Source organism: Coregonus clupeaformis, unplaced genomic scaffold (assembly GCF_020615455.1).
Source record: "Coregonus clupeaformis isolate EN_2021a unplaced genomic scaffold, ASM2061545v1 scaf1446, whole genome shotgun sequence".
Classification (NCBI taxonomy): domain Eukaryota; kingdom Metazoa; phylum Chordata; class Actinopteri; order Salmoniformes; family Salmonidae; genus Coregonus; species Coregonus clupeaformis.
This window is the reverse complement of record NW_025534900.1, coordinates 24,988-45,170: the sequence shown is the minus strand read 5'-3', so window position 1 is coordinate 45,170 and position 20,183 is coordinate 24,988. Positions and strand designations below refer to the sequence as shown.

General features: G+C 45.4%; 1 protein-coding gene across 5 annotated transcripts; it reads left to right on the top strand.

The window, feature by feature from the left end:
* Positions 1 to 1,940: 1,940 nt before the first annotated feature.
* LOC121577701 (taste receptor type 1 member 3-like) lies at positions 1,941 to 19,694 on the top strand. 5 transcript variants are annotated; one of them, XM_041891503.2, is made up of 11 exons: positions 1,941 to 2,425; positions 3,527 to 3,589; positions 12,289 to 12,365; positions 12,592 to 12,795; positions 13,005 to 13,305; positions 14,727 to 15,083; positions 16,707 to 17,129; positions 17,232 to 17,435; positions 17,890 to 18,010; positions 18,300 to 18,670; positions 18,852 to 19,694. In XM_041891503.2, exons 4-11 carry the CDS (start codon positions 12,593 to 12,595, stop codon positions 19,545 to 19,547), a joined length of 2,676 nt encoding a protein of 891 aa, XP_041747437.2. In that variant the 5' UTR covers positions 1,941 to 2,425; positions 3,527 to 3,589; positions 12,289 to 12,365; position 12,592; the 3' UTR covers positions 19,548 to 19,694. The 5 variants fall into 5 exon arrangements, with proteins under 5 accessions (XP_041747437.2, XP_041747436.2, XP_041747434.2 ...); XM_041891502.2 differs by having other exon boundaries at positions 12,589 to 12,795; XM_041891500.2 differs by having other exon boundaries at positions 3,527 to 3,597; positions 12,289 to 12,795.
* The last annotated feature ends 489 nt before the right edge of the window (positions 19,695 to 20,183 follow it).

The following is a 20,183-nucleotide window of genomic DNA, read 5'->3' as shown; positions in this document are numbered from 1 at the left end:
AACATACTGCCAGGACCAGCCGGAGGAGTGGGCAAGGTACGTTCCCTGGGCCGAAATGGCCCAGAATTCCCTACGCCATTCCTCCACTAACCTAACCCCTTTCCAATGTGTGTTAGGTTACCAGCCGGTTCTGGCACCCTGGCAGCAGAGCCAGATCGAGGCTCCTGCGGTGGATGAGTGGGCGAGGCGCTCGGAGGAGACATGGAACGCTGCACACGTCCACCTGCAGCGGGCCCTCCGACGTCATAAGGCGAGCGCTGATCTCCACCGCAGTGAGGGACCGGTGTACGCACCTGGTGATCGAGTCTGGCTCTCTACCAGGAACCTGCCCCTCCGCCTGCCCTGTCGGAAACTGGGTCGGCGGTTTGTAGGGCCATTTAAAGTCCTGGGAAGGTTGAACGAGGTGTGTTATAAATTACAGCTACCTGTTGAATATAAAAGTATTAACCCCTCGTTCCATGTGTCCCTTCTCAGGCCGGTGGTAGCTGGCCCACTCCAAGACAGTGAGATCAGGGAGACTCCTCCGCCCCCATTGGACATCGAGGAGCACCGGCGTACTCCGTGAGGTCCATCTTGGATTCGAGACGTCGGATGGGGGGTCTCCAGTATCTAGTGGAGTGGGAGGGGTACGGTCCGGAGGAGCGGTGCTGGGTGCCGAGGGGAGACATTTTGGACCCGTCTCTCCTGACGGAATTCCATCGTGGACACCCGACGCGCCCGGCTCCGCGTCCCACGGGTCGTCCCCGAGGCCGGAGTCAGCGCACGTCTGGAGCCGCGCGTCAAGGGGGGGGTACTGTCACGGTTTCGGCCGAGGCTGCCTCTCTCCCTTGTTCGGGCAGGCTTCGGCGTTCGTTGTCTCCGGAGTACTAGCTGCCACCGTTGTATGTTTCATGTTCGTTTGCTTCTGTCTAAGTGTTGTCACACCTGTTTTCATTCAGTGTCATTAGTGTCCTATTTAGTTCCCGTTGTGTGTGTCAGGTGTTGTGTATTATTGTTTTGTGTCAGACGTGTTTTCGCTCGGTTGAGCTTCTCTCCACTGCGCTGGAGTTACGCACCTGTTTGTGCGCTGTTCTGTTTCATTTTCGCCTTCGTGCGTATTTAGCCTTCGTGCAAGAGTTGTCCGTTTGCCGTGTTTTCGGCTCAATACAAGTTTGTTGGATTATCCGTCTGCGTCCTGCATTTGATTCCGCCACTACACCTACAGCACACCTTGACAGAAAGGGACACATCTGCAGGCTTCCAAGCATTTCAAGAACCTTTTAGAATTATGAGGAACCGTAGATGCCACGTCAAGAACCCCACACTTAACTCAAAGGTTCGTTGTCGTGCAAGAGTTCTCTAAGGTACCTTAAGAGCTAAGAACCTTTTTTTCAGTGCCCACAACACAACGGTCAATGAACTCACTCACCCTCTACTCTACTGTAGTAGATTACAAGGTACAGAAACCACTGGCAGAGATGGAGTCACACACACTTGTTACACACATATCCCTGGTTTGACTGCAAACTGTTTTGTGAGGTAAGCGCCAATGGCAACCTCTCCCTAACCGGCAGGTTAGCCACTATAGTGCAAACAGGATTTGTCCTAGGTCGTTGACATGATGTAACAACTTCAGCCAAAGTGGATTCTAAGAATTTGGTTAATTGGTATGGTTATAGCATAGCATCAAGTTAAAACAACAAGCTGTCCCAGTATATTTCCAACTCTATGTAAGAGTGCATGCAAGGGTATGCATTCATGTGGAACTGACTTAAAAGTATATTTGCATATGAGATGTGCATGCATGTGCAAATTCATATATACACACTGCAGCTATACAGTATGATATATGATAAATATACAAACTCCCCAACACACACACACTCTTTAAAGGCAGAAGAACAGGTTGGACCAATGAAGAGGAGGGGGGCAGGATGCGAGGATGTTAACCCTTCGAGGCAGGGTAAAAGGCACAATGTTTAAGCCGTAGAGGCAGGGAAGTAATGTTTAGCTTTTTTGTCAAGGACAGGCTGGTCTATACTGCTGGGCTGGTTTGATATACTGTTGTTGATGTAGTCAGTAGATGTGAGCAGTATAATGTGAGCTGCATGGCGTATACTACTCTACAGCACAGCTGGGTTGGTGCTGCTTGGCCTCCCTGTCTTGGCACAGCAGGATCCCCTCTTTCCCACACTTTCCCCATGCAGTGTTAGGCACTGGAGCTGATCAAGATAGATGGCCTCATGTCCAGCAGCACATTTTAGTATTCCACTGCCTAGCTGGGCTGGACTGGCTGGCTGTCCTCTGCTATGCTCTGCTCTGCCTGGTTAATAATTTGTCAGGTCCTGTGGGGTATGAGGCCAGCATGTCGACAATGGGCACACTGTTCCTCTGGCCAACGAAGGAGATTAGAGCGAGGCTGATCCGGCCATTCTGCGGCCAGGGGGTGAGTGTGGGGGAGTGTGTGTGTGGGGGGGGGGCACTATGCCTGTTTCTGTCTCAGCTCACAGAGGAGTAAATGGCACAGTCACAGTGTTTTGTAACACTCAAAGCCTTCGCAGAGCGCTAGTGCCATAGTATCTATAGGCCAGCTCTGTAAACACTGGTATGAACACACACATACTAGTAGCACAATAACACATAAGGACACTACATTTAAGTGAATACCAACTAAATCAATTACTGATAAGAGTGTACCCATTCCTCAAAAAAAACATATATGTAAATGAACAATAATGTATTCTCTGTTGCATCTGAAAAGTTCCATTCAAAAACGTTATATATCTATTTTCAGAAATGTTAGTAAATTAGATTTGATTGTTTAAATAAGTTATGAAATAGATTGGTATGTTTCACTATCTAATCATGGCATGGGTTTGTTCAATGACAGACATGTACATGTATTTGTTTAAAATCTATCACTTGAGAGACAATGAGACAATGCTATATATCTGCTTCACTCTCAGATAAATAAGTAGTACTGCTAGGTTTTACCCAGTCAAATGGATCAAATAACAACATTTTTAATAAAGAACTGTACAAAAGATAAATTTGTGACATCAATATTTATTACATGTAAAAAATAAATAATTATATACAGTAATATGAGATCTGTATGTAAAACATTTACATTTGACATCTGAGTCATTTAGCAGATGCTCTTATTCAGAGCGACTTACCATATGTGCATCTTAAGATCGCTAGGTGAGACAACCACATATCACAGTCAGATATAGAAGACACAAACAATCCATTCCAGTTAAACAATCAATATATAGCGTTTTGCAACAAAAAACAACAATATTTTCTAAAATATCTCAAATCTATTAATTAAAAATCTGAGAAGAGTAATATTTTACACACACGTGAGCCATCATTTCTGATGAAAAAACATAAATGTGAGAAATTGGTGGATATAGAGTTGGAAATAAACTATTTATCTGTAAAACATGTCTGCAATAGACCAATAGCCACAATCCTCTTATGCAGGTCATAAAGTTGACCAATGGAAAACAACAGACTAATCAAAACATGTTTTCGTTTGCAGGACCATTATGTTTGTTCAGAACAACCAGAGCAACCAGTGAGGAGAAACAACCACAGGTTCCCAGTAAGCAGGTCCAATCACCTCTGTTATCAACTGTCCAAACATATCCACTGTGTACCCACTACCCACACAGACAGCGACCCTGGGAAGCCCCCTTAACCTCCACCTACACACCACCACCACATGGACTCTGATTCCCTCACCACATCAGGGCTCTGGCCCCTAAGAATAAGATAAATATCATACATCTGTGAATATGAAAAATACTGTCCACATCAAAATATGTTACAGGCAATTCTCCCTACGTAAAGAGTTCATAGTGTTTTTCTGTGGACGGTCAGTGTGTTGTAACCCACATCTGACACCTAGTGTTAAAACTGCATGCTGTGTTGTGTTGTGGACACCCCTTCAAATGGGTGGATTCGGCTATTTCAGCCAAATCCGTTGCTGACAGGTGTATAATATCGAGCACACAGCCATGCAATCTCCATATACAAACAATGGCAGTAGAATGGCCTTACTGAAGAGCTCAGTGACTTTCAACGTGACACCGTCATAGGATGCCACCTTTCCAACAAGTCAGTTCGTCAAATTTCTGCCCTGCTAAAAGCTGCCTAGGTCAACTGTAAGTGCTGTTATTGTGAAGTGGAAACATCTAGGAGAAACAACGCCTCAGCTGCGAAATGGTAGGCCACACAAGCTCACAGAACGGTACAGCTGAGTGCTGAAGCGCGTAGCACGTACAAATCGTCTGTCCTCGGTTGCAACACTCACTACCAAGTTCCAAACTGCCTCTGGAAGCAACGTTAGCACAATAACGGTTTGTCGGGAGCTTCATGAAATGGGTTTCCATGGCCGAGCAGCCGCACATAAGCCTAAGATCACCATGCGCAATGCCAAGCGTCGGCTGGAGTGGTGTAAAGCTCTCCGCCATTGGACTCTGGAACAGTGGAAACGCGTTCTCTGGAGTGATGAATCACGCTTCACCATCTGGCAGTCCGACGAACGACTCTCGGTTTGGCGGATGCCAGGAGAACGCTACCTGCCCGAATGCATAGTTCCAACTGTAAAGTTTGGTGGAGGAGGAATAATGACCTGCAGAAAGCCCTGACCTCAACCACATCGTACACTTTTTAAATTAATTGGAATGCAGACTGCCAGCCAGCCCTAATCGCCCAACATCAGTGCCCGACCTCACTAATGCTCTTGTGGCTGAATGGAAGCAAGTACCCACAGCAATGTTCCAACATCTAGTGGAAAGCCTTCCCAGAAGATTGGAGGCTGTTATAGCAGCAAAGGGGGGACCAACTCCATATTAATGCCCATGATTTTGGAATGAGATGTTCGACAAGCAGGTGTCCACATACTTTTGGTCATGTAGTGTATGTAGCTACAGATCTGTCTTTCGTCTGACAAGGTGCCTGTATGTTGGGCCTGGAATTATGGGCGGTCTGATATTAGGGGAACAGGTTTACATCTGTAAATCATGTTATTTTGGTGGAAATGTGATACGCATTTATATTAATAATAATAATAATCATGTGTGTGTGTGTGTGTGCGCACGCGCGTGTGTATGTACAGTGGGGGAAAAAAGTATTTAGTCAGCCACCAATTGTGCAAGTTCTCCCACTTAAAAAGATGAGAGAGGCCTGTCATTTTCATCATAGGTACACGTCAACTATGACAGACAAATTGAGAAATTTTTTCTCCAGAAAATCACATTGTAGGATTTTTAATGAATTTATTTGCAAATTATGGTGGAAAATAAGTATTTGGTCACCTACAAACAAGCAAGATTTCTGGCTCTCACAGACCTGTAACTTCTTCTTTAAGAGGCTCCTCTGTCCTCCACTCGTTACCTGTATTAATGGCACGTGTTTGAACTTGTTATCAGTATAAAAGACACCTGTCCACAACCTCAAATAGTCACACTCCAAACTCCACTATGGCCAAGACCAAAGAGCTGTCAAAGGACACCAGAAACAAAATTGTAGACCTGCACCAGGCTGGGAAGACTGAATCTGCAATAGGTAAGCAGCTTGGTTTGAAGAAATCAACTGTGGGAGCAATTATTAGGAAATGGAAGACATACAAGACCACTGATAATCTCCCTCGATCTGGGGCTCCACGCAAGATCTCACCCTGTGGGGTCAAAATGATCACAAGAACGGTGAGCAAAAATCCCAGAACCACACGGGGGGACCTAGTGAATGACCTGCAGAGAGCTGGGACCAAAGTAACAAAGCCTACCATCAGCAACACACTACGCCGCCAGGGACTCAAATCTTGCAGTGCCAGACATGTCCCCCTGCTTAAGCCAGTACATGTCCAGGCCCGTCTGAAGTTTGCTAGAGTGCATTTGGATGATCCAGAAGAGGATTGGGAGAATGTCATATGGTCAGATGAAACCAAAATAGAACTTTTTGATAAAAACTCAACTTGTCGTGTTTGGAGGACAAAGAATGCTGAGTTGCATCCAAAGAACACCATACCTACTGTGAAGCATGGGGGTGGAAACATCATGCTTTGGGGCTGTTTTTCTGCAAAGGGACCAGGACGACTGATCCGTGTAAAGGAAAGAATGAATGGGGCCATGTATCGTGAGATGTTGAGTTAAAACCTCCTTCCATCAGCAAGGGCATTGAAGATGAAACGTGGCTGGGTCTTTCAGCATGACAATGATCCCAAACACACCGCCCGGGCAACGAAGGAGTGGCTTCGTAAGAAGCATTTCAAGGTCCTGGAGTGGCCTAGCCAGTCTCCAGATATCAACCCCATAGAAAATATTTGGAGGGAGTTGAAAGTCCGTGTTGCCCAGCGACAGCCCCAAAACATCACTGCTCTAGAGGAGATCTGCATGGAGGAATGGGCCAAAATACCAGCAACAGTGTGTGAAAACCTTGTGAAGACTTACAGAAAACGTTTGACCTGTGTCATTGCCAACAAAGGGTATATAACAAAGTATTGCGAAACTTTTGTTATTGACCAAATACTTATTTTCCACCATAATTTGCAAATAAATTCATTAAAAATCCTACAATGTCATTTCCGGATTTTTTTTCCTCATTTTGTCTGTCATAGTTGACACGTAACTATGATGAAAATTACAGGCCTCTCTCATCTTTTTAAGTGGGAGAACTTGCACAATTGGTGGCTGACTAAATACTTTTTTCCCCCACTGTATGTGTCCTGGAACCTTATCACAGGAAACTTTTAGGAAGGCTGGAGGTGGATTCATGGCTTAGGCTACCGAAGAACAAACAAAAACGTCCATTCACGAACAAGGTGTTAATCTGAGTCTACTGCCCGAACAATGTCTTGCTGCAACACAGGAACACTGTGCACAGATGCACACACATAAAACCCACCTCATAGGAGTGTACACATGCAAACATCCCAAAACATATACAGTGCATTCGGAAAGTATTCAGACCCCTTGACTTTTTCAACATTTTTGTTACGTTAGCCTTATTCTAAAATGGATTAAATTGATTTTTTACAATCTACACACAATACCCCATAATGACAAAGAAATGTTTGCAAATGCATATAAAAAAACTACTGAAATATTACACTTACATAAGTATTCAGACCCTTTACCTTTGGCAGCGATTACAACCTTGAGTTTTCTTGGGTATGAATTATTCTCTGCAGATCCTCTCAAGCTCTGTCAGGTTGGGTGGGGAGCGTCGCTGCACAGCTATTTTCAGGACTCTCCAGAGATGTTAGATCGGGTTCAAGTTCGGGCTGTGGCTGGGCCACTAAAGGACATTCAGAGACTTGTCCCGAAGACACTCCTGCGTTGTCTTGGCTGTGTGCTTAGAGTTATTGTCCTGTTGGAAGGTGAACCTTCACCCCAGTCTGAGGTCCTGAGCATTCTGGAGCAGGTTTTCATCAAGGATCACTCTGTACTTTGCTCCGTTCATCTTTCCCTCGATCCTGACTAGTCTCCCAGTCCCACAGCATGATGCTGCCACCACCATGCTTCACTGTAGGGATGGTGCCAGGTTTCCTCCAGACAAAACGCTTGGCATTCAGGCCAAAGAGTTCAATCTTGGTTTCATCAGACAATAGAATCTTGTTTCTCATGGTCTGAAAGTCCTTTAGGTGCTTTTTGGCAAACTCCAAGTGGGCTGTCATGTGCCTTTTGGTGGAGTGCTGCAGAGATGGTTGTCCTTCTGGAAGATTCTCCCATCTCCACAGAGGAACTCTAGAGCTCTGTCAGAGTGACCATCAGGTTCTTGGTCACCTCCCTGATCAAGGCCATTATCCCAGATTGTTCAGTTTGGCCAGGCGGCCAGCTCTAGGAAGGGTCTTGGTGGTTCCAAACTTCTTCCATTTAAAGAATGATGGAGGCCACTGTATTCTTGGGGACCTTCAATGCTGCGGAAATGTTTTGGTACCCTTCCCCAGATCTGTGCCTCGACACAATCCTGTCTCGGAGCTCTACGGACAATTCCTTCGACCACATGGCTTGGTTTTGCTCTGACATGCACTGTCAACTGTGCGAGCTTATATAGAAAGGTGTGTGCCTTTCCAAATCATGTCCAATCAATCACATTTATTTATAAAGCCCTTTTTACATCAGCAGATGTCACAAAGTGCTATACAGAAACCCAGCCTAAAACCCCAAACAGCAAGCAATGCAGATGTAGAATCAATTGAACTGACCACAGGTGGACTCCAATTTTAACATTTACATTTATGTCATTTAGCAGACGCTCTTATCCAGAGCGACTTACAAATTGGTGCATTCACCTTATAGCCAGTGGGATAACCACTTTACAATATTATTATTATTTATTTATTTTTTGGGTGGGGTAAGGGGGGGTAGAAGGATTACTTTATCCTATCCCAGGTATTCCTTAAAGAGGTGGGGTTTCAAGTGTCTCCGGCAGGTGGTGAGTGACTCCGCTGTCCTGGCGTCGTGAGGGAGCTTGTTCCACCATTGGGGTGCCAGAGCAGCGAACAGTTTTGACTGGGCTGAGCGGGAACTGTGCTTCCGCAGAGGTAGGGGGGCTAGCAGGCCAGAGGTGGATGAACGCAATGCCCTCGTTTGGGTGTAGGGACTGATCAGAGCCTGAAGGTACGGAGGTGCCGTTCCCCTCACAGCTCCGTAGGCAAGCACCATGGTCTTGTAGCTGATGCGTGCTTCAACTGGAAGCCAGTGGAGTGTGTGGAGGAGCGGGGTGACGTGAGAGAACTTGGGAAGGTTGAACACCAGACGGGCTGCGGCATTCTGGATGAGTTGTAGGGGTTTAATGGCACAGGCAGGGAGCCCAGCCAACAGCGAGTTGCAGTAATCCAGACGGGAGATGACAAGTGCCTGGATTAGGACCTGTGCCGTACTCTCCGAATGTTGTAGAGTATGAACCTACAGGATCGGGTCACCGCCTTGATGTTAGCGGAGAACGACAGGGTGTTGTCCAGGGTCACGCCAAGGCTCTTTGCACTCTGGGAGGAGGACACAATGGAGTTGTCAACCGTGATGGCGAGATCATGGAACGGGCAGTCCTTCCCCGGGAGGAAGAGCAGCTCCGTCTTGCCGAGGTTCAGCTTGAGGTGGTGATCCGTCATCCACACTGATATGTCTGCCAGACATGCAGTGATGCGATTCGCCACCTGGTTATCAGAAGGGGGGAAAGGAGAAGATTAGTTGTGTGTCGTCTGCGTAGCAATGATAGGAGAGGCCATGTGAGGATATGACAGAGCCAAGTGACTTGGTTTATAGCGAGAATAGAAGAGGGCCTAGAACTGAGCCCTGGGGGACACCAGTGGTGAGAGCACGTGGTGCGGAGACAGATTCTCGCCACGCCTCTTGGTAGGAGCGACCTGTCAGGTAGGACGCAATCCAAGAGTGAGCCGCGCCGGAGATGCCCAACTCGGAGAGGGTTGAGAGGAGGATCTGATGGTTCACAGTATCAAAGGCAGCAGACAGGTCTAGAAGGACAAGAGCAGAGGAGAGAGAGTTAGCTTTAGCAGTGCGGAGAGCCTCCGTGACACAGAGAAGAGCAGTCTCAGTTGAATAACCAGTCTTGAAACCTGACTGGTTTGGATCAAGAAGGTCATTCTGAGAGAGATAGCAAGAGAGTTGGCTAAAGATGGCACGCTCAAGAGTTTTGGGGAGAAAAGAAAGAAGGGATACTGGTCTGTAGTTGTTGACATCGGAGGGATCGAGTGTAGGTTTTTTGAGAAGGGGTGCAACTCTCGCTCTCTTGAAGACGGAAGGGACATAGCCAGCGGTCAAGGATGAGTTGATGAGCGAGGTGAGGTAAGGGAGAAGGTCTCCAGAAATGGTCTGGAGAAGAGAGGAGGGGATAGGGTCAAGCGGGCAGGATGTTGGGCGGCCGGCCGTCTCAAGTCGCAAGATTTCATCTGGAGAGAGAGGGGAGAAAGAAGTCAAAGCATAGGGTAGGGCAGTGTGAGCAGGACCAGCCGTGTCATTTGACTTAACAAACAAGGATCGGATGTCGTCAACCTTCTTTTCAAAATGGTTGACGAAGTCATCCACAGAGAGGGAGGAGGGGGAGGGGAGGAGGATTCAGCAGGGAGGAGAAGGTGGCAAAGAGCTTCCTAGGGTTAGAGGCAGATGCTTGGAATTTAGAGTGGTGGAAAATGGCTTTAGCAGCAGAAACAGAGGAAGAAAATGTAGAGAGGAGGGAGTGAAAAGATGCCAGGTCCGCAGGGAGTCTAGTTTTCCTCCATTTCCGCTCGGCTGCCCGGAGCCCTGTTCTGTGAGCTCGCAATGAGTCGTCAAGCCATGGAGCAGGAGGGGAGGACCTAGCTGGCCGGGAGGATAGGGGACATAGAGAGTCAAAGGATGCAGAAAGGGAGGAGAGGAGGGTTGAGGAGGCAGAATCAGGAGATTGGAGGGAGAAGGATTGAGCAGAGGGAAGAGATGATAGGATGGAAGAGGAGAGAGTAGCGGGAGAGAGAGAGCGAAGGTTGCGACGGCGCATTACCATCTGAGTAGGGGCAGAGTGAGTAGTGTTGGAGGAGAGCGAGAGAGAAAAGGATACAAAGTAGTGGTCGGAGACTTAGAGGGGAGTTGCAGTGAGATTAGTAGAAGAACAGCAACTAGTAAAGATGAAGTCAAGCATATTGCTTGCCTTGTGAGTAGGGGGGGACAGTGAGAGGGTGACGTCAAAAGAGGAGAGGAGTGGAAAGAAGGAGGCAGAGAGAAATGAGTCAAAGGTAGGCATAGGGAGGTTAAAGTGACCCAGAACTGTGAGGGGTGAGCCATCCTCAGGAAAGGAACTTATCAAGGCGTCAAGCTCATTGATGAACTCTCCAAGGGAACCTGGAGGGCGATAAATGATAAGAATGTTAAGCTTGAATGGGCTAGTGACTGTAACACAAGTTGTAGAATCATCTCAAGGATGACCAATGGAAACAGGATAGACCTGAGCTCAATTTCAAGTCTCATAGCAAAGGATCTGAATACTTATGTAAATAAGGTATTTCTGTTTTCTAAAAACCTGTTTTCGCTTTGTCATTATGGGGTATTGTGTGTAAATTGATGAGGGGAAAACATTATTTAATCAATTGTAGAATATGGCTGTAATGTAACAAAATATGGAAAAGTGGTCTTAATACTTTCCGAATGCACAGTATATGAACAGAAATGTAAAACACTCTGTTTTATAGCATTTTCACTTTAGTTCACTTTATATCACAAACTGATTACAAAAAAGAAATAGTAGCATGGCGTAAAAAAGAAAAACGTGGGTGGAAAGTAGACAAACTGTACTAAAGTGAAACATCAAGCATGTGTCTGCTCAAGTCAAGATCTCGGACAAGATAGAGGAAAGACTACAGTACCTGTTTTAACTAGTGTCCAAACACACCTATACACTGTCTGTTTGACAGATCATATGTCACCCAATTAAAGAGCTGTGAATAAGTACATTTAAGTACAGCCCTATTATATACAGTACAAAGGTGAAGTTATCACACTGATCACTACAGTGAGTAACACTTTTTCAAGGGAGCGTGTTAAGGTTAAAAGTGTTTATTTGTTTCATGCAAAATACCTGAAGAACCTGGAAATGTGATGTTCTGTCTTGATGCAAATGCACAAATTAAATGGCATGCAAAGGTTAATGCAAAATACTGGGAGTATCCGGGCTGAATACAAATATGCAAACGTCATAGAGAGAGAAAACATAAACTTTCAACTGTCACACTTCAACTCCAATTCCAACTTAACCTTAAGATTATAATGGTAGAAGTATGCTAATATTGACTTTGGAAAATGTTAAACAACTTGTACTAACAGAGTGGTATCGGCAGCAGAAAAGGACAGGAGAGAGACAAACAGGTTTCTGTTGATTTGCCACCTGACACCTGATTTTCCTAAATATTATATGCCTATGAAATGAAGACACCACAGGAACTCATCAAACACACACAAGGCCACCTGTGAGGTTTCACTGTCTTATATAAACTGTGCAAATTATGCATGTGGTATTAAAGCGCTCATCTCTTCTAACCTCCCCTAACCACACACCATACTGACTAGGCCTAATCAGCCAACCACAAGCTAATGTCAGGGAAATACTCTGGAAAAGTCTGACAAGAACCTGTCACCTGGTAATTTCCATATGTTTGTGTCTTGTTTCAAACATCTTCAATGTGTACCACAAATGTAAATGCACCTCCGGCATCATGTTGAAAGCAACGGCACACCTGTGGTGAGGCTTGTACTCTGGCACAGGGCAGCCTGGCCCCACATCCTTTATTCACTACCCATCATAACACAGGAGACACAGGAGGTACAGACAGACTGAGAGTACAGCTCTCCCCATCGACTCGCTGGACTGTGAAGGTATTCGTACAGGTGAGCTTCTCCATTACTCTGTAACTGGTTGTATGGCAAATTACCTTTCTCTTGCAGCATCAGCTGACTCCTCACTTTCTCCTGGCCTCTGTCTCTTCTTTCTCAGTCCCTCTCACCCTTTCTCTTTCTCTCAATGCATCTTTCTACACTGGCATTCACCGATGCCTGCTTTAAGTTCTCTGTGATGTTTGCCATGACCCCTAGCCTGTCTCCCTGCCCTCAGCAGCATGGTGGTGCCATTGAGACTGCTGGTTCTATGCTGGGTGTTTGGAGCAGGTTGTAGTCAGAGCTCTCCACCATGGTTCCAGAACATCACTACCAACCTGTTCAACTCCTCAGGAGACATCCTCCTCGGGGGGCTCTTCCCCATTAACGAGCTCACCAGCAACCTGAGCTACAGAGTAAAGCCGGACAACATTAGCTGTGACAGGTACAGTAACTCAAGACCCACTTATTAATGTACTTTTTGCTGAATATGAATTTTGCCCTATGTCAAGTGTCTTTATACTGTAATCATATTAGCAGATTCTGCATATCTCATTCTAATTAGTGCTTGCTTCTCATTCGTTAGAATTATTTGAATTATTGAATTATAGTACAGCAGTAACAGGGCCTCCCTGTATGTGCTTGGCCTGGCAGAATTAATGAGCATGGGCTAGGTATGGCCCTTGTGATGAAGTACACAGTGGATGAGATCAACGCCAACTCCACCCTACTCCCTGGCATCAGGCTGGGCTATGAGATCTTCGACACCTGCAAGCAGTCTGCCGTCATCGTGAAGCCCACTGTCCTCTTCCTCACTGAGGACTCCAGCCGAGAGCTGGCCGTCAAGTGTAACTACACAGACTACGTATCCCGTGTGGTGGCTGTCATCGGCCCATCCACCTCAGAGATGGTCTCAGTTATAGGACAACTACTGGGATTCTTCCTCATGCCACAGGTTAGTTTGGTCACATGATGGAATGCTATCTTTCAATGAAAACAATGCCATCCTCATATATATAATGTGAAGCAAAATGAAGATTTCAGATTTGTCCATTGTTTGACAATCCCTCGAATGTGATTTTCATTTAACTGTGTGCTGTGGTGAAACACATATGAAAATGCGAGATACAACTGCAGTGCAGACATAATTGTGTTTTTTGTATCTATTGTTGCTACTTACAGTGCCTTGCAAAGTATTCATACCCCTTGGAGTTTTTCCTATTTTGTTGCATTACAACCTGTAAATTAAATAGATTTTTATTTGGATTTCATGTAATGGACATACACAAAATAGTCCAAATTGGTGAAGTGAAATGAAAAAATAACTTGTTTCAAAAAATTCTAAAAAATAAATAACGGAAAAGTGGTGTGTGCATATGTATTCACCCCCTTTGCTATGAAGACCCTAAATAAGATCTGGTGCAACCAATTACCTTCAGAAGTCACATAACTAGTTAAATAAAGTCCACCTGTGTGCAATCTAAGTGTCACATGATCTGTCACATGATCTCAGTATATATACACCTGTTCTGAAAGGCCCCAGAGTCTGCAACACAACTAAGCAAGGGGCACCACCAAGCAAGCGGCACCATGAAGGCCAAGGAGCTCTCCAAACAGGTCAGGGACAAAGTTGTGGCGAAGTACAGATCAGGGTTGGGTTATAAAAAAATATCTGAAACTTTGAACATCCCACGGAGCACCATTAAATCCATTTTTAAAAAATTGAAAGAATATGGCACCATAACAAACCTGCCAAGGGAGGGCGCAAACCCAATACCGCTCATCACCGGGATGTTTTTCATAGGCAGGGACTGGGAAACTGGTCAGAATTGAAGGAATGATGCATGGCGCTAAATACAGGGAAATTCTTGAAGGAAACCTGTTTCAGTCTTCCAGAGATTTGAGACTGGGACGGAGGTTCACCTTCCAGCAGGACAATGACCCTAAGCATACTGCTTAAGCAACACTTGAGTGGTTTAAGGGGAAAAATGTAAATGTCTAGGAATGGCCTAGTCAAAGCCCAGACCTCAATCCAATTGAGAATCTGTGGTATGACTTAAAGATTGCTGTACACCAGCGGAACCCGTCCAACTTGAAGGAGCTGGAGCAGTTTTGCCTTGAAGAATGGGCAAAAATGTGCCAAGCTTATAGAGACATCAAAGTATTGACTTTGGGGGGGGTGAATAGTTTCACAATAACAAATATTTTGCATCTTCAAAGTGGTAGGCATATTGTAAATCAAATGATACAACCCCCCCAAAAAATCAAATTTAATTCCAGGTTGTAAGGCAACAAAATAGGAAAAATGCCAAGGGGGGTGAATACTTTCACAAGCCTCTGTATGTCTCATTACCATCTGCCCTCTGTCCTCTGTAGATCAGCTACCTCGCAACTAGTGACAAGTTCAGTGACAAGAGTATGTACCCATCGTTCCTGCGCACCGTGCCCAGTGACAAGAGGCAGGTGGAGGCCATGGTGCATCTGCTGAACAGGTTCCAGTGGAACTGGGTGGCCGTGGTGGGCAGTGAGGATGAGTATGGACGCCAGGGCCAGCGCCAGTTCTCCACCCTGGCAGCAAAGAGCTCCATTTGTGTTGGGTACGAGGGGTTAATCCCTACCTACAGCGACCCACAGCCAGTGGTCAGAGAGATCCTGGACCACATCGCAGAGACCAAGGTGGGAGTGGTGGTGGTCTTTTCCCTCTCCCAGCCTGCCAGAGCCTTCTTCACTGAGGTCAGTGAGATAGCAAGTCACATAAGAGTTCTAGAGACTTCTTTTTAATCTCACAAGCTTTTCAAAAAACGTTATGCAGCCATTGGTTTAACTGTTTTTAAAGTACAGTAATGCAACTCATTTACAGTATCTAAATTCAGATTAGAACATTTGTCTGTAAATAGCAACGTGCATGCCCCGCCCACCTGAGGATCTGTCTTTTTCAGCTATCTGTTTCCTGTGTTTGAGGGGTGCAAAATCCACTTGTCACTTAAATCTCGCTGGATTGATTGCTTTAATTTTACTCCTGTGACTCTTTCATACTCTTGCTCGTGCCTGTCGTTTTCCCCCGTTAATGTTACCACCACGGAAATGTTTGTAATGACCTGTCAAACACAGCCCGGTAATGGCTGAAATGGGCCCAATGGAATACATTGGCTTTCCGTTGCATTTATAAGAACCCTAAAGCTTCATCTGGGATTTAACGCACCGTCGTGACACATACATCACAAGAAAGAGAAGAAAGATAACTTTATTTTGATGTGTGTTCATTTTTGTGGAATTGAAAAAAGTAATAATTGAATAGTGTTTACAAATGAGATGCGCTGAAATTAAAACAACTTCCGAAAATGAACACTCTGATTATAGTGATATTATGTCTGATCTCGCAAACAATGTAAAGTTTGTATAGACAGGTGTAATCTAGAGCCAAGCATGTTGATTTTGAATCCGGGGGTATCCTGCTATTGACACACTTGTTGAATTATGCAAGAGAACGTTGAAATCAACAGTAATTAATGGGGCAGTCTAGACAACGTAGATGAGTGCAGGTAGGGTAGACAGAGCAATTGTTTGGTGATTGCAGCCCTGTTACACCCCTTTATGTTAATGTTTTCATATATGCAAATATACCCAGTGTATTTATGGAACTGAGGCACATGTCATTTTCTTTATTTTAACACATAATATTTAAAAAATACCTGATGCAATAAGAAAATGTATATATGAGTGCATTCTAAGCTAAAAAGTTACATTTGACAATAAATGTAATACTTGAATTCCCACCAAAATCCCTGAACTTCATTCATTATTTGTCTGTGTCAGTAAAATGTTTTATGTGCTATATATAATTCAGTCAATATTTACATTTTAGTCATTTAGCAGACGCTCTTATCCAGAGCGACTTACAGTTAGTGAGTGCATACATTATATATTTTTTATATATATATATATATATATTTTTTTTTTAACTGGCCCCCGTGGGAATTGAACCCACAACCCTGGCGTTGCAAACGCCATGCTCAACCAACTGAGCTACATCCCTGCCGGCCATTCCCTCCCCTACCCTAGACGACGCTGGGCCAATTGTGCGCCGCCCCATGGGTCTCCCGGTCGCGGCCGGCTACGACAGAGCCTGGATTCGAACCAGGATCTCTAGTGGCACAGCTAGCACTGCAATACAGTGCCTTAGACCACTGCGCCACTCGGGAGATAAATATATATATCTGATAGATTATTTAAAAAATGCAAGTTTGGAGTTACTTAATCTATTTTCCAACTATTGTATTTACTAGAATTGTTTTCAAAACATTTTAACAATTTCAATGACCATTGCTACGATACCAACATGCTGTTTGTGATCAGGTGATCAGGAGGAATCTGACAGGGGTGTGGGTGGCCAGCGATGATTGGGCCCTGCACAGAGACGTATCAACTCTCCCAAACATCCACACTGTGGGCACTATCATCGCCTTCGCAGTCCAGAGCCAGACCCTGACCCTGCTCACACCCTACACCAGGGAAGTCTTCTCCAGGATCAGAGAGGAGATGGCCAGGCAGTCCATACAAGGTCCAGATACAGAGTCAACCTATGGTATGAACCAGTGCCCAGACTGCTGGAACCTGTCCCCAGACAACATGAGTCTAGTGACAGAGCCCATACTGCAGAGGACAGCTTTCAGTGTCTATGCTGCCATCTACAGTGTTGCACACGCACTGCATAACATGCTCCGGTGCAATGCCAATAGCTGCCTTAGGGGCGCTAAAAGCAAAGTCTATCCCTGGCAGGTACATCTCCCTCACACAGTTACTTTTATTTCAGACAATGATTATGTGAGACTGTGCAAGGATACTTTTACAAATGTAATTAACAACACTCTCCCCCTGCAGCTGTTGGAGGTGCTGAAGAAGGTAAACTTCAGTCTAAATGGAAGTCATTTTGAGTTTGACAGTAATGGAAACCCAAACATTGGCTACAACGTACTACAGTGGGTCTGGGGAAACAACAGTCTGAGTTTCAAAGATGTCGGCACTTTCTATGAGAACCTGTCAATTAACAACACCCTCATCCAATGGCATACAGGCAGTACTAAGGTATTCTCCGCCCCATCTCCTCATCAAACATAATGTTGGATTTTATCGGCTTTTCACATTTTTACCTAAGCCTTTTTAATGTGCCAGCTACGCTCCACAAAGTGGTAACTTTTCTAGGGTATGTTCAGCTAGAGTAGATTGCATTTTCCTTTTACGCACCAAACTCCCTTTTCACCTCTATTGGTTAAAGCTGCTAAAATATTTGACATTCAAAAATCTTAATTTAAGTGTTTACCACATGAGGTTGGTGGTACCTTAATTGGGGAGGACGGGCTCGTGGTAATGGCTGGAGCGGAATAGATGGAATGGTATCAAATACATAAAAAACATGGTTTTCATGTGTTTGATGCCATTCCATTCGCTCCGTTCCGGACGTTATTATGAGCCGTCCTCCCATCAGCAGCCTCCTGTGGTGTTGACCACCACATCCTCTCTGACCCCACCTCTGCTGCAGGCCCCTGAGTCTACCTGTTCCTCTGAATGTGGCCCTGGCCAGGTGCACAGAGTGAAAGGCTTCCATTCCTGCTGCTATGACTGTATTGAATGTTTACCGGGCACCTTCCAGAATGGCACAAGTGGGTGATTCACACTCACAGACATGACTTCTATCAATCTATGCATTAAAAAGGCCATCACTCTTGTGATTTGGTTTTGTAGCTTTCTTTGATATTTTCCTTGAGCAATATACTGAAACTAACAGATGTTTCAGCTTTACACCTTTGTCACACACTGCCAACATTGTGTTTAAAAAATGCCCAATACATTTACAAAATTGAAAGATGTGAGTGGTGGTCTTATAAGACTTTCTACTCTTATCTGGTCCTATCATTCTAACCACATCTCTGCTCCCTCTCTATCTCCAAGTGGACATCCAGTGTACCCAGTGTCTAGAGGGCCAGTGGTCCCTGGTACGTAGCACCAACTGCACCGAACCTACCTTTGACTTCCTTACCTGGAGCCAGCCTGAGTCCCTGGTGTTGCTGCTGGCCATACTGGTGCTGCTGGCCTGTCAGGGAGCTGTGGGGTTCCTGCTCCTGCAGCACCGGGGGTCTCCACTGGTGAGGGCCTCTGGGGGGCCCCTGGGTGGTGTGGCCCTGCTCAGCCTGATGGGGGGCTGTGCCTGCCTGCTGCTGTTCCTGGGCCAGCCGGGGGAGGTGGTGTGTCGTCTGCAGCTTCCCCTCAACTCCATTTTCCACACGGTCACCCTGTCCACCATCCTAGCCAACTCACTGCAGGTAAGGCCTAGACCTGTAGAACACAAAACAGACATGAATCATGCAGATATTATACAGCTAAATAGGTTTTCTTTGATTTAAAAAATCCAAAAGTTCAGGAGATATTTGGATGAATATGAGTGAGGAAGACCCAGAGTATCGTGAATCATGGAATAGCTAATTCTCTGTCCTCCTCCCTCAGATTGTGTATGTGACAGAGTTCCCTGGGAAAGTTCATTTTCATCTGGATACACTAAGAGGCCCTGGAGGCTGGCTGCTGGTATTGGCCTGCTGTGGTGTGCAGGCAGGGATCTGTGGCTACTATGTCCAGGAAGGGCCCTCTCTATCCCAGTACCTGGCCAAGATGAAGGTGACCTTTGTGAGGAAGTTCCTGCGATGCCCTGTGGAGCCCATTTTAGGTCTGGGCCTGATGCAGGGCTTCAATGGCCTCCTGGCCCTCATATCCTTCATGTGCACCTTCATGGCTGTGAAGACCGTTCGACAGTACAACCTGGCCAGAGATATCACCTTCTCCACCCTGACCTACTGTGTGGTTTGGGTGGTCTTTATCCCCATCTACACCGGTCTGAATGACAAGGATCGCTCCATCATTCATGTATCTGTCAGTTTGCTCAGTAACATGGGGCTGATGGTGGCCTACTATCTGCCAAAATGTCACCTGCTGCTGAAGAAACCTGAGCTCAACACAGCAGAGCACTTCCGTACCTTCCTCGAGGGGGCTGAAGCAACTCCTCAGGAGGAACATGACCAGGGACCTGGAGGGGCGGGACAGGGATCTGCAGGGGGGGAACAGGGATCTGCAGGGGGGGGACAGGGATCTGCAGGGGAGGGACAGGGATCTGCAGGGAAGGGACAGGGACAGGACCTGGGACGGTGAACTTTATTCTGTTTAATGTTTCAATAATGTATTCAGTTTAGTTTGTTATACATTTCATGTGCATGTAGACTAGTTTGATTGAATGATTGCAATTATATGTCTCTGCTGAAATTGTGAAACAATGCATTATAAAGACTTGACAATTGAGGATGTGTGTGACTAAGTTAAACCAGATGTACTAAAAGGTGCAGCATACTGCACTTGACTGCTACGATCAGTGATGTAGTTTGCTAGATCACCCACCAGAGGACGCAATCATACAATTTACCAGCCGTTTACAGACTGAAAAAGCCATTAGGTAAAAATATCAGTCAGTCAAGTAGGGCTTTTGCTGAATAGTATATAGGCCTAATGTCTTTTACAGTAAAGCAACATCCAATTCCATTATAATGGGTTGGCATGATCGTCTTATTCGTGAAAATAAACAATATGCAGCAAAGGCATACTAGGCACAGTCACAGTAATTTTCGCCATAGGCTACTATAACAATGTTATGCTCATAGACCAATGTGTAGCCTATAGGTTTTATACAGCCTATAGGTCTTATACTATGCATAGGCCTATAGCATTTTTGATAAACGAATTGTGGTGAGAATCAATTGAGTGATGTAGTATTTATGTATGTGTTAATCTAAG